Source organism: Scyliorhinus canicula, chromosome 4 (assembly GCF_902713615.1).
Source record: "Scyliorhinus canicula chromosome 4, sScyCan1.1, whole genome shotgun sequence".
Lineage (NCBI taxonomy): Eukaryota > Metazoa > Chordata > Chondrichthyes > Carcharhiniformes > Scyliorhinidae > Scyliorhinus > Scyliorhinus canicula.
The window spans coordinates 985837-999868 of NC_052149.1; the positions used below are offsets into that span (position 1 = coordinate 985837).

The 14032-nt window shown below is 46.4% G+C and overlaps 1 protein-coding gene across 1 annotated transcript in view; it reads right to left on the bottom strand.

Moving 5' to 3' along the window:
• col11a1a (collagen, type XI, alpha 1a) overlaps nt 1–14032 on the bottom strand; it is a 493146-nt gene that overhangs the window by 254672 nt on the left and 224442 nt on the right. The window contains exons 30-31 of the mRNA XM_038793410.1: nt 13743–13796; nt 11248–11301 (exon numbers count right to left, since the gene is read on the bottom strand). Of these exons, the coding sequence (XP_038649338.1) occupies nt 11248–11301; nt 13743–13796 (108 nt within the window). The remainder of the gene's footprint in view (nt 1–11247; nt 11302–13742; nt 13797–14032) is intronic.

The following is a 14032-nucleotide window of genomic DNA, read 5'->3' on the forward strand; positions in this document are numbered from 1 at the left end:
AGGGAGTGCTGCACTGTCAGAGGGTCAGTACTGAGGGAGTGCCGCATTGTCAGAGGGTCAGTACTGAGGGAGTGCTGCATTGTCAGAGGGTCAGTACTGAGGGAGTGCTGCATTGTCAGAGGGTCAGTACTGAGGGAGTGCGGCACTGTCTGAGGGTCAGTACTGAGGGAGTGCTGCACTGTCAGAGGGTCAGTACTGAGGGAGTGCGGCACTGTCATGAGGGTCAGTACTGAGGGAGTGCTGCATTGTCAGAGGGTCATACTGAGGGAGTGCCGCACTGTCCGAGGGTCAGTACTGAGGGAGTGCTGCACTGTCAGAGGGTCAGTACTGAGGGAGTGCTGCACTGTCAGAGGGTCAGTACTGAGGGAGTGCCGCACTGTCAGAGGGTCAGTACTGAGGGAGTGCTGCACTGTCAGAGGGTCAGTACTGAGGGAGTGCTGCACTGTCAGAGGGTCAGTACTGAGGAAGTGCTGCACTGTCAGAGGGTCAGTACTGAGGGAGTGCCGCACTGTCAGAGGGTCAGTACTGAGGGAGTGCTGCAATGTCAGAGGCGTCAGTACTGAGGGAGTGCTGCACTGTCAGAGGGTCAGTACTGAGGGAGTGCTGCACTGTCAGAGGGTCAGTACTGAGGGAGTGCTACACTGTCAGAGGGTCAGTACTGAGGGAGAGCTGCACTGTCAGAGGGTCAGTACTGAGGGAGTGCCGCACTGTCAGAGGGTCAGTACTGAGGGAGTGCCGCACTGTCAGAGGGTCAGTACTGAGTGAGTGCTGCACTGTCAGAGGGTCAGTACTGAGGGAGTGCTGCACTGTCAGAGGGTCAGTACTGAGGGAGTGCTGCACTGTCAGAGGGTCAGTACTGAGGGAGCAGCGCACTCTCAGAGGGTCAGTACTGAGGGAGTGCTGCACTGTCAGAGGGTCAGTACTGAGGGAGTTCCGCACTGTCAGAGGGTCAGTACTGAGGGAGTGCTGCACTGTCAGAGGGTCAGTACTGAGGGAGTGCTGCACTGTCAGAGGGTCAGTACTGAGGGAGCTGCGCACTGTCAGAGGGTCAGTACTGAGGGAGTGCTGCACTGTCAGAGGGTCAGTACTGAGGGAGTGCCACAGTCAGAGGGTCAGTACTGAGGGAGTGCCGCACTGTCAGAGGGTCAGTACTGAGGGAGTGCTGCACTGTCAGAGGGTAAGTACTGAGGGAGTGCTACACTGTCAGAGGGTCAGTACTGAGGGAGTGCTGCACTGTCAGAGGGTCAGTACTGAGGGAGTGCCGCACTGTCAGAGGGTCAGTACTGAGGGAGTGCCGCACTGTCAGAGGGTCAGTACTGAGGGAGTGCTACACTGTCAGAGGGTTAGTACTGAGGGAGTGCCGCACTGTCAAGGGTCAGTACTGAGGGAGTGCCGCACTGTCAGAGGGTCAGTACTGAGGGAGTGCTGCACTGTCAGAGGGTCAGTACTGAGGGAGTGCTGCGCTGTCAGAGGGTAAGTACTGAGGGAGTGCTACACTGTCAGAGGGTCAGTACTGAGGGAGTGCTGCCACTGTCAGAGGGTCAGTACTGAGGGAGTGCCGCACTGTCACAGGGTCAGTAGTGAGGGAGTGCCGCACTGTCAGGAGGGTCAGTACTGAGGGAGTGCTGCACTGTCAGAGGGTCAGTACTGATGGAGTGCTGCACTGTCAGAGGGTCAGTACTGAGGGAGTGCTGCACTGTCAGAGGGTCAGTACTGAGGGAGTGCTGCACTGTCAGAGGGTCAGTACTGAGGGAGTGCCGCACTGTCGAGGGTCAGTACTGAGGTGAGTGCCGCACTGTCAGAGGGTCAGTACTGAGGAGTGCTGCACTGTCAGAGGGGTCAGTACTGAGCGAGCGCTGCACTGTCAGAGGGTCAGTACTGAGGGAGTGCTGCACTGTCAGAGGGTCAGTACTGAGGGAGTGCTGCACTGTCAGAGGGTCAGTACTGAGGGAGTGCTGCACTGTCAGAGGGTCAGTTCTGAGGGAGTGCTGCACTGTCAGAGGGTCAGTACTGAGGAGTGCTGCACTGTCAGAGGGTCAGTACTGAGGGAGCGCTGCACTGTCAGAGGGTCAGTACTGAGGGAGTGCTGCACTGTCAGAGGGTCAGTACTGAGGGACAGACAGAATGAGTGTGGTGTGATTCTGACCAGAGAAGAGGGGTTCTGTGCGGTTTCCTGCGGTTGAAATTTATCTTCCTCAGCATCACTTGGACAGATTATCAACTCTTTATTACGATGCAATTTTTGTGATCTTCCTGTGCATAGATTGGGTGCCGTGTTTACGACATTACAACAGTAACTGTGGAGTGGTGTCTGCCGCTGTGGGAATATTCTGCTTTCATATGAAGCATTGAAGCAATGTTCCTGCAGCACTTCACTTTGGAATCTGTAGTTTCCTCAAGTGTTTGTTTGGCTAATTCCCCCGGGAGAAATGTTCTTCCTGAAGTAAACACTTCAACCAAAGCACCAATATCATCAGCTGTGGATCAGGGGGTGGACGCTGCAGGAACTGTCACAATCAATCTGTGCTGATTCTCACTAATCTTCAATGAAACCAACTCCTTCACTGAGACAATCAGCTCAAACTAACTCTGATCATCCTTTCCCCATCAACACAAACCTGTCCCCAAACTCAGACACCTCATGGGGGCTATAGCGAGCTCGTCTTTCCATCAGTAATGTCCCTCTCCTCCCCCTCCACATGCACCATCCATTAACACAATCAGCAAGAAAATGCCGTGCCTACTCCAGCTGCTTCTCGATGGAAAATTCAATTCCATTTCAGAAACTCTCGCATTCACTGATTACTTTCTCAGATTCACAAAGCCTCCTGTGACTGCTGGCGAAGTTAACACTCGCCTGGCCACAGCTCCACTCTTTCCAAACTGGTTTTTATTCCTGGTGTGGTGATTCTGATGCTCCTCTGGATTGTCTCCCACCTTCCATTCTCCACACTCCAGCCCATTTCAAATCCTCCTGCCTGTATGGCCACTCACACAGAGTTCATTCACCTGTCAGCCCTGTTCTCACTCTGCAGTACTGCCTCACTGTCCATCAACAGCTCAATCGCAAAATTCTCATCTGTCTTTACAAATCCCTGTCTGACTTCACCATTTCCATAACCTCCATCAGTCCCACAACCTTCCTCCAAATTAAACCTCTTGAGCATCCAATGTTTAATTGCTCTTGAGTGTGGGAGAGTATGAGTGAGCGAGAGTGAACGTGTGACAGAGTGTGAGTGAGTGAGTGAGTGATCGAGTGAGATGAACGTGTGACAGAGTGTGAGTGAGTGATCGAGTGAGTGAGTGAGAGTGAACGTGTGACAGAGTGAGCGAGTAACTGAGTAAGCGAGTGACTGAGTGATCGAGTGAGTGAGTGAGTGATCAAGTTATCGAGTGATCAAGTTAACGAGTGAGCGAGTAAGTGAGTCATCGAGTGAGTGAGTGAGTGAGCGAGTGATCAAGTGAGTGATCGAGTGAGTGATCAAGTGCGTGAGTGACTGAGCGAGTGAGTGAGTGAGAGTGAACGTGTGACAGAGTGAGTGATCGAGTGAGTGTGAATGGTCAAGTTATCGAGTGATCGAGTTAACGAATGAGTGAGTGATCGAGTGAGTGAGTGAGTGAGTGATCGAGTGAAAGATCAAGTGTGAGAGTGAGTGAGCGAGTGAGTGAGTGAGAGCGAACGTGTGACAGAGTGAGTGAGTGATCGAGCGAGTGAGTGAGTGATCTACTCATCGAGTGATCGAGTGAGTGAGTGAGTCATCGAGTGAGTGAGTGATCGAGTGATCAAGTGAGTGAGTGTGCGAGTGATCAAGTGAGTGATCGAGTGCGTGAGTGAGTGATCGAGTGCGTGAGTGAGTGAGTGAGTGAGTGAGAGTGAACGTGTGACAGAGTGTGATCGAGTGAACGAGTGATCAAGTGAATGAGGGAGTGAGTGAGCGAGTGATCAAGTGAGTGATCAAGTGATCTAGTGAGTGAGTGAATGATCAAGTGAGTGAGTGTTTCGAGTGAACGTTTCGAGTCCAGAGTCCTTTGTCAAAGCAGCTTTTACAAAGGAGTCATTGGACTTGAACCATCCGCTCTTCTCTCTCCCGACAGATGCTGCCGGACATGCTGAGACTTTCCAGCATTTTCTCTATTGGGGAGAGTGTCAGACTGTCAGAGTGTGAAAGAGTGTGAGAGGCTGAGAGTGTGAGAGAGTGTGAGAGGCTGAGAGTGTGAGAGAGTGTGAGAGACTGTGAGAGAGTGTGAGAGAGTGTGAGAGGCTGAGAGTGTGAGAGAGTGTGTGAGTGTGAGACTGAGAGTGTGAGAGACTCTGAGTGCATGTGTGAGTGTGAGAGACTGAGTGTGTGAGAGAGTGTGAGAGGCTGAGACTGTGAGAGAGTGTGAGACACTGTGAGAGAGTGTGAGAGACTGTGTGAGTGTGAGAGGCTGAGAGTGTGAGAGGCTGAGAGTGTTTGAGAGTGTGAGAGGCTGGGAGTGTGAGAGAGTGTGAGAGGCTGGGAGTGTGAGAGAGTGTGTGAGTGTGAGAGAGTGTGAGAGGCTGAGAGTGTGAGAGGCTGAGACTGTGAGAGAGTGTGAGACACTGTGAGAGAGTGTGAGAGACTGTGTGAGTGTGAGAGGCTGAGAGTGTGAGTGCATGTGTGAGTGTGAGAGGCTGAGACTGTGAGACTGTGAGAGAGTGTGAGACACTGTGAGAGAGAGTGAGAGACTGTGTGAGTGTGAGAGGCTGAGAGTGTGAGTGTGTGAGTGCATGTGTGAGTGTGAGAGGCTGAGACTGTGAGACTGTGAGAGAGTGTGAGACACTGTGGGAGAGTGTGAGAGACTGTGTGAGTGTGAGAGGCTGAGACTGTGTGAGACACTGAGTGTGAGACACTGCGGGTGGGATTCTCCAACCCCCCGCCGGGTCAGAGAATACCCGGGCGGCGGCGTGAATCCCGCCCCGCCGCTCCAACGCCAGCTGCCGAATTCTCCAGCGCCAGGCGGAGGCTGGGATCACACGCGCCCCCCCGACAATTCTCTGTGCCCCGATGGGCCGAGCGGCCGCCCGTTTACATCCAGTCCCACCGGCGTGAAATGGACATGGTCCATCCTGGCGGGACCCGGCTCTGAGGGCGGTTAATGGGGTCCTCAGGGGGGGGGCGCGGGGGGATCTGGGTGCGTATGTGTGTATATGTAGGTTTGATGGTGTGTCATGAGAGAGTACCCTTTAAGAAATGGGTGTTTAAGAAATGTACCTTTAAGAAATGCAGCAGCTCATGTTACTGGAGTGATGTCAGAGTGTGGGTGGAGCTGAGTTCTACTTTTTTTAGTTCCAGTTTGAGAAAGAACTTAGGTGTATCTGTGTTTTTCAGTGAGCTGCTCTACTTGATCTCCGCCATCCAAAAACTATCTATGGATCATTTGGCAAACTCAGAATTGTAAAAGATCTCAGTGTTGAATGTAAACCCTAATGTGCTCCTGTTTGAATGTTTGTTAAGTCTTTTGGATGTTAAAAGAACAGCATACAGATTACTTAGTGTTGTATTTTTTGGGAGGTGTATTTGAATAAATGGTTGCTAAGATGTTCACTGTTTGTTTAAAAAGGTTAACTTGAGTTCATAGAATAAACATTGTTTTGTTTTAAAAACCCACTGGTCCATTTTCTGCTGTACCACAACCTGTAGAGTGGGCCGTGTGCTCCCCATACCACAATCTATTAAAAGTTGTGGGTCAGGTGAACTCCATGATACACTTTGGGGTTCCCTAAACCCTGGCCCATAATAGGTGTGTGTGTGTATGTAGGTTTGATAGTGTGTATGTGAGGGTGTATATGTAGGTTTGATAGTGTGTATGTGAGGGTGTATATGTAGGTTTGATAGTGTGTATGTGAGGGTGTATATGTAGGTTTGATAGTGTGTGTGTGTATATATGTAGGTTTGATAGTGTGCATGTGAGTGTGTATATGTAGGTTTGATAGTGTGTATGTGAGGGTGTATATGTAGGTTTGATAGTGTGTATGTGAGGGTGTATATGTAGGTTGATAGTGTGTATGTGAGGGTGTATATGTAGGTTTGATAGTGTGTGTGTGTATATATGTATGTTTGATAGTGTGCATGTGAGTGTGTATATGTAGGTTTGATAGCGCGCGTGTGTCTGTGTATATGTAGGTTTGATAGCGTGTGTGTGTATATTTAGGTTTGATAGTGTGTGTGTGTCTGTGTAATGTAGGTTTGATAGCGCGTATGTGAGGGTGATATGTTAGGTTTGATAGTGCATGTGTTGTCTGTGTATATGTAGGTTTAATAGCGCGTGTGTTTGTGTATATATTTAGGTTTGATAGCGCATGTGAGTGTGTATATGAGGTTGATAGCGCATGTGTGTCTGTGTATATGTAGGTTTAATAGCGCGCGTGTGTGTGTGTGTATATTTAGGTTTGATAGCACGTGTGTCTGTGTATATGTAGGTTTGATAGCGCATGTGTGTCTGTGTATATGTAGGTTTGATAGCGCGTGTGTCTGTGTATATGTAGGTTTGATAGCGCATGTGTGTCTGTGTATATGTAGGTTTGATAGCGCGCTTGTGTGTGTGTATGTAGGTTTGATAGTGTGTGTGTATATGTAGGTTTGATAGTGTGCATGTGAGTGTGTATATGTAGGTTTGATAGCGCGTGTGTGTCTGTGTATATGTAGGTTTGATAGCGTGTGTGTCTGTGTATATGTAGGTTTGATAGCGCGTGTGTGTCTGTGTATATGTAGGTTTGATAGCGTGTGTGTCTGTGTATATGTAGGTTTGATAGTGTGTGTGTGAGGGTGTGTATGTAGGTTTGATAGTGTGTGTGTGAGGGTGTGTATGTAGGTTTGATAGTGTGTGTGTGAGGGTGTATATGTAGGTTTGATAGTGTGTGTGTGAGGGTGTATATGTAGGTTTGATAGCGTGTGTGTGTCTGTGTATATGTAGGTTTGATAGCGTGTGTGTCTGTGTATATGTAGGTTTGATAGTGCGTGTGTGTCTGTGTGTATGTAGGTTTGATAGTGCGTGTGTGTCTGTGTATATGTAAGTTTGATAGTGTGTGTGTCTCTGTGTGTATGTAGGTTTGATAGCACGTGTGTGTCTGTGTATATGTAGGTTTGATAGTGTGTGTGTGTCTGTGTATATGTAGGTTTGATAGTGTGTGTGTGCCTGTGTATATGTAGGTTTGATAGCGTGTGTGTCTGTGTATATGTAGGTTTGATAGCGCGTGTGTGTCTGTGTATATGTAGGTTTGATAGCGTGTGTGTCTGTGTATATGTAGGATTTGATAGCTGTGTGTGTAGGGTGTGTATGTAGGTTTGATAGTGTGTGTGTGAGGGTGTATATGTAGGTTTGATAGCGCGTGTGTGTCTGGTGTAATGTAGGTTTTGATAGCGTGTGTGGTCTGTGTATATGTAGGTTTGATAGCGTGTGTGTGTCTGTGTGTATGTAGGTTTGATAGCGTGTGTGTCTGTGTATATGTAGGTTGATAGTGTGTGTGTGTCTGTGTATATGTAGGTTTGATAGTGTGTGTGTGCCTGTGTATATGTAGGTTTGATAGTGTGTGTGCCTGTGTATATGTAGGTTTGATAGTGTGTGTGTGTCTGTGTGTATGTAGGTTTGATAGTGTGTGTGTGCCTGTGTATATGTAGGTTGATAGTGTGTGTGTGTCTGTGTATATGTAGGTTTGATAGTGTGTGTGTCTGTGTGTATGTAGGTTTGATAGTGTGTGTGTGTGCCTGTGTATATGTAGGTTTGATAGCGTGTGTGTCTGTGTATATGTAGGTTTGATAGCGCGTGTGTTCGTGTATAGTAGGTTTGATAGCGTGTGTGTCTGTGTATAGGTGGTTGATAGTGTGTGTGAGGGTGTGTATAGGCTTGATAGTGTGTGTGTGAGGGTGTATATGTAGGTTTGATAGCGTGTGTGTGTCTGTGTATATGTAGGTTTGATAGCGTGTGTCTGTGTATATGTAGGTTTGATAGCGTGTGTGTCTGTGTATATGGTAGGTTTGATAGTGGTGTGTGTCTGTGTGTAGTAGGTTTGATAGTGCGTGTGTGTCTGTGTATATGTAGGTTTGATAGTGTGTGTGTGTGTATATGTAGGTTTGATAGTGTGTGTGTGAGGGTGTGTATGTAGGTTTGATAGTGTGTGTGTGAGGGTGTATATGTAGGTTTGATAGCGTGTGTGTGTCTGTGTATATGTAGGTTTGATAGCGGGTGTGTGTCTGTGTATATGTAGGTTTGTGATAGCGGGTGGTCTGTGTATATGTGGTTGGATAGCGTGTGTGTGTCTGTGTATATGAGGTGTTGATAGCGTGGTGTGTGTCTGTGTGTATGTAGGTTTGATAGCGCGTGTGTGTCTGTGTATATGTAGGTTTGATAGTGTGTTGTGTGTCTGTGTATATGTAGGTTTGATAGTGTGTGGGTGCCTTGTATATGTAGGTTTGATAGTGTGTGTGCCTGTGTATATGTAGTTTGATAGTGTGTGTGTTGTCTGTGTGTATGTAGGTTTGATAGTGTGTGTGTGCCTGTGTATATGTAGGTTTGATAGTGTGGTGTGTGTCTGTGTATATGTAGGTTTGATAGCTGTGTGGTGTGTCTGTGTGTATGTAGGTTTGATAGTGTGTGTGTGCCTGTGTATATGTAGGTTTGATAGCGTGTGTGTCTGTGTATATGTAGGTTTGATAGCGCGTGTGTGTCTGTGTATATGTAGGTTTGATAGCGTGTGTGTCTGTGTATATGTAGGTTTGATAGTGTGTGTGTGAGGGTGTGTATGTAGGCTTTGATAGGTGTGTGTGAGGGTGTATATGTAGGTTTGATAGCGGTGTGTGTCTGTGTATATGTAGGTTTGATAGCGTGTGTCTGTGTATATGTAGGTTTGATAGCGTGTGTGTCTGTGTATATGTGGTTTGATAGTGTTGTCTGTGGTATGTAGGTTTGATAGCGCGTGTGTGTCTGTGTATATGTAGGTTTGATAGTGTGTAGGTTTGATAGTGTGTGTGTTGTCTGTGTATATGTAGGTTTGATAGTGTAGGTTTTGATATGTAGGTTGATAGTGTGTGTGTGTCTGTTATTGTAGGTTTTGATAGTGTGTGTGTGCCTGTGTATATGTAGGTTTGATAGTGTGTGTGTGCCTGTGTATATGTAGGTTGGATAGTGTGTGTGTGCCTGTGTAGATGTAGGTTTGATAGCTGTGTGTGTGTCTGTGTGTATGTAGGTTTGATAGTGTTGTGTGCCTGTGATATGTAGGTTTGATAGTGCGTGTGTGTCTGTGTATATGTAGGTTTGATAGTGTGTGTGTGTCTGTAGGTTTGATAGCGTGTGTGGTTCTGTGTATATGTAGGTTTGATAGTGCGTGTGTGTCTGTGTATATGTAGGTTTGATAGCGCGTGTGTGTCTGTGTATATGTAGGTTTGATAGCGCGTGTGTGTCTGTGTATATGTAGGTTTGATAGCGCGTGTGTGTCTGTGTATATGTAGGTTTGATAGCGTGTGTGTCTGTGTATATGTAGGTTTGATAGTGTGTGTGTCTGTGTATATGTAGGTTTGATAGCGCGTGTGTGTCTGTGTATATGTAGGTTTGATATCGCGTGTGTGTCTGTATATGTAGGTTTGATAGTGTGTGTGAGGGTGTATATATAGGTTTGATAGGGTGTGTGTCTGTGTATATGTAGGTTTGATAGCGCGTGTGTGTCTGTGTATATGTAGGTTTGATAGTGTGTGTGTGTCTGTGTATATGTAGGTTTGATAGTGTGTGTGTGTGTCTGTGTATATGTAGGTTTGATAGTGTGTGTGTGTCTGTGTGTATGTAGGTTTGATAGCGCATGTGTGTCTGTGTATATGTAGGTTTGATAGCGCGTGTGTGTCTCTGTGTATGTAGGTTTGATAGTGTGTGTGTGTGTCTGTGTATATGTAGGTTTGATAGCGCGTGTGTGTCTGTGTGTATGTAGGTTTGATAGTGTGTGTGTCTGTCTGTGTATATGTAGGTTTGATAGCGTGTGTGTGTCTGTGTATATGTAGGTTTGATAGCGCGTGTGTGTCTGTGTGTATGTAGGTTTGATAGCGTGTGTGTGTCTGTGTGTATGTAGGTTTGATAGCGTGTGTGTCTGTGTATATGTAGGTTTGATAGTGTGTGTGTGTCTGTGTGTATGTAGGTTTGATAGTGCGTGTGTGTCTGTGTATATGCAGGTCCAGTCTTCGGCGCCTTCACTGACTTTCGCCTTCTCTGCTTTTTCTTTCAACTTAATACTCTGCTTATCTTCCTTGGTTAGCAATGGTTGGTTCAACTCTTTCTTCGAATATTTCCTCCTTACTGGGATATACTTTTGCTGAGAGTCATATGTTACCTCCTTAAATATCTGCCCCTGCCTGTTTACTGTCTTTCCTGCTAATCTATCCACCCGATCCACTTTAGCTAACTTTGTCCTCATTTCATTGTCATTCCCTTTATTTCAGTTAAACACAGTTGTTTCTGAGCCAGTTTCTCATTCTCAAACTGAATATTAAACTCTGTCATGTTATGATCACTTCTGCCGAGAGGAACATTTTACTCTGAGGCCATTTATTAAATCTGCCTCATTACCCATTACCAGATCCAAGATAGTCTGTTCCCTAGTTGGCTCCATGACATATTGCTCGAGGAACCTATCCCTAATTCACTCTATGAACCATTGTCACATTTTGCCCATCCAACTCGATTAACCCAATCAACATGAAGATTAAAAGTCAGCCATAATTATTGTTCTACTCAATTTAAGTGCTCCTATTATTAGTTTATTATACCCTTTCCTCAGCGTGGTTACTGATTGGGGGCCTCTACACTGCCCCTACCAATGAATTCCTTCCCTTGCTGCTTTTTACCTCCACCCAAATGAACTCCACATTATCTGAGTGGAGATTGTCTCTCACACCTGTACTTCTTTCATCCCCCCCCCCCCCCCCCAGTCTGTGTGTGGAGGTTTGATCGTGCGTGTATGTTCAATTTTTTTCCCTCTGTACTTTGATCTAACGGAAGCTGTGAGCAATTTCTGCTCATCATTTATTGATTCTGAATTGATTGAAACCTCTTTCATCTTTTATACACGCAGAACCGTGAGCATTTGCAGCGAAGCCGGAGATTGTGGGTTAGGCATAGAGTCTAATTAATCCTGGGAGAAGCTTTACTGATGGCAAATTGTCACATACACCGGCAGTGGGATTGGGGTCGTTGTTGATTGATTTGCTGAATAAACACTTTCATCCAATAATTAATCCACCTTACCCTCGCTCCTTTCTCTCCATTTGATCCAGGAAATCCTGGGAATCCTGTTGATCCCTGACAAGCAGAAGGAAACAGATGTGAAGACAGAGATCGCAACGTTCGTCAGTCCAACAACAACTGGGTGATTATTTCTGCCTCAGCAGAATGCTTCCTTGGTCGCAGTCATTTAATTGTAAGATTTACTCAGCTATATCACAAACCTACTCTCTTTTGTCAAATTCTAAATCACAGAATCTTTACAACGCAGGAGGCCATTCTGTCCATCGAGCGTGCACTGGCCCTCTGACAGAGCAGTCCACCCAGTCCCCCTCCCCTGCCTTATCACCGCAACCTGCAGATTCTCTCTCTTCCGTTGAAAATCCACTTCCCTTTTGAATGTCCCAATTAAACCAGTCTCCACCTCCTCTCAGGAAGTTAGTTCCAGATTCCAACCAGCCTCTGGGCGAAAACAAATTCCATCACATCACTTCCACTCCTTTAGCCCATCATTTTGAATCTATTCCCTCGAGAACCTGTGATTGGGGACAGTTTCTCGCTCTTTACCCTGTCCCTACACCCCTGGATTTTGAATACCTCGATTAAGTCTCCTCTCAGAATTCAATTCGCCAAATGAAAACAGACCCAAACTCTCCAATCTATCCACATAAACCCCAGCTGGGGGATTATGCCCAATTCTGGGCTCCACACTTTGGGAAGGATGTCACGGCCTTGGAGAGGGTGCGGAGGAGATTTACTGGAATGGGAGCAGGGATGGGGGATTTCAGTTAATGTGGAGAGACTGGAGAAACTGGGATTGTTCTCCTTGGAGCAGAGAAGGTTCAGAGGAGATTGAATCGAGATGTTCAAAATCAGCAAGAGTTTTGATGGAGTAAATGAGGAGAAAGTGTTTCAGTGACAGGAGGGAGGGTAACCAGAGGGACACAGATTGTAGAGAATGGGTAAAAGAAGCAGAGGGGGAGATGAGGAGAATGTTTTTTACCCAGCGAGTTGTTGTGATCTGGAAGGTGCTGTCTGAAAGATTCAATAATAACTTTCCAAAGGGAACTGGACAATAGCTGAAAGGAGAAAACACAGAACATGGGGGAGACTGGGGGGAATGGGAGTAATTGGATAATTCTCTCAAAGAGCCAGCACAGAGATGATGAGCTGAATGGTCTCATTCTGCGGACTATGATTCAAAACAGCGACCAATCCCTGATGTTCTTTTGTCACGGTGAGCAATAAACCTCCTGAGTTAATATCTCTGCCATCCAATAAAACCTTAACAAAACTGCAGGCATTTTCAGAGAATTATTGGATCAGTGCAAATTTACTACATTTATTGATCAGGATGGGATTGAAACACTTACCAGAGCATCAGAAATGCTGGCTGCATATGGAGGATGAGGACATTATTAAATCACATGGAACGAGTACAATTTTGAAGGGGGTGGGAGCTGGGAGTTTGAATACACAAATCAAGAAAGGTTGACATGGTCTTCGTAGAACGATACAGCACAGATGCAGCCAATTCAGTCCCATGACCACCTCTTGATTTCCCATCTCTCTATAGCCCTGCCCCACTCTATCTCTATAATGTTCTCCAGCTGCCCAACCCGATGACATGTCTGCCCTCCTCGAGCGCTGGACTCCTGAGAATCCGTCAGTGTGAATTGCTTCACTATCGGAGGCAATGCCTTTAGCTGCCTGGAACTCGACACTGAAATTCCATCGCAAACCCTCCTTAAGGTGAGTGATAAAACATCTCCTTCACTTTGCAGAACCAATGAACCTCATCGTGTACAGAGCTACGTTTCTCCAATGCTTTAATCAAAACACCTCTTTGAAGCTTCAAATATCACAAACCCTTGAAGCCACTTGCTGTCAATTAAACAATGTTTCCTCTCGGGTTCTTGCTGCTCTCTGGAGGACATTTTGATTGTTCGCTCTGGCTTTCGGATCTTTGAGGCCAATTTCACAATGTTTGTTGATACAAGAGAAGTGGTTTCAAGGGTTTGTGGTTTTTGAAACTCCAAAGGGCCCAGATGGTTTTATTAGCTTGCAGTCCAAACATTTTCTTTCAAGCATTGGAAAACGTTATCAATTAAGTTCTTTTTTCCCCAAAGCATTTTTTTTGCACATGTGAACCATTGGCCCAAAGTCATCTGTTCCCCAAACCCACTCCCCTCACCGCCCGTCATGTCTCAAATTACTCAGATAGGGAAGTCCAGAATGTGATTTTCTGGGCGAAATCTTGCTAATTTACAATGTCAGTAACACATACTGGCTGAAAGACATCTTTGCCACAACTAACCTCAATCGTTAAATTTTGGAATTCTCATTCACACAGTGAATTAATATTAAACAACTTGGAGGCCACATCAATGCATTGAGTGAATCTGAGTTCCTCCTCGTTAATTGGATAAAGATTTGACCGAAACAGCATATCTCAGGGAAGATTGCAGAGTGGCATCTTCCTTTTGTGGCTCCTGAATGACAGAGAAAGGGTCACTTACCTTGGGACCTTGTCTGCCAGGATACCCAGGCAAACCTGGAACACCGAGCTTTCCCTGAAAAAGGACAAATATTTATCAGCAGCCGTACAGACCAGCCCCATCATCGCAACAAACAAAATTATCCTGAATATTTAACGAAACTGTGTGCCAACCAGCTGCTGTGCTTCTCAAAGTCACTCGTCCCACGGGAATGTGAATCTGAAAACATAGGAGCAGCAAGAGGCCATTCAGCCCATCGCACCTGTCCCACCATTCTATCAGGTAACAGCTGGTCTGCATCATTATTCCCT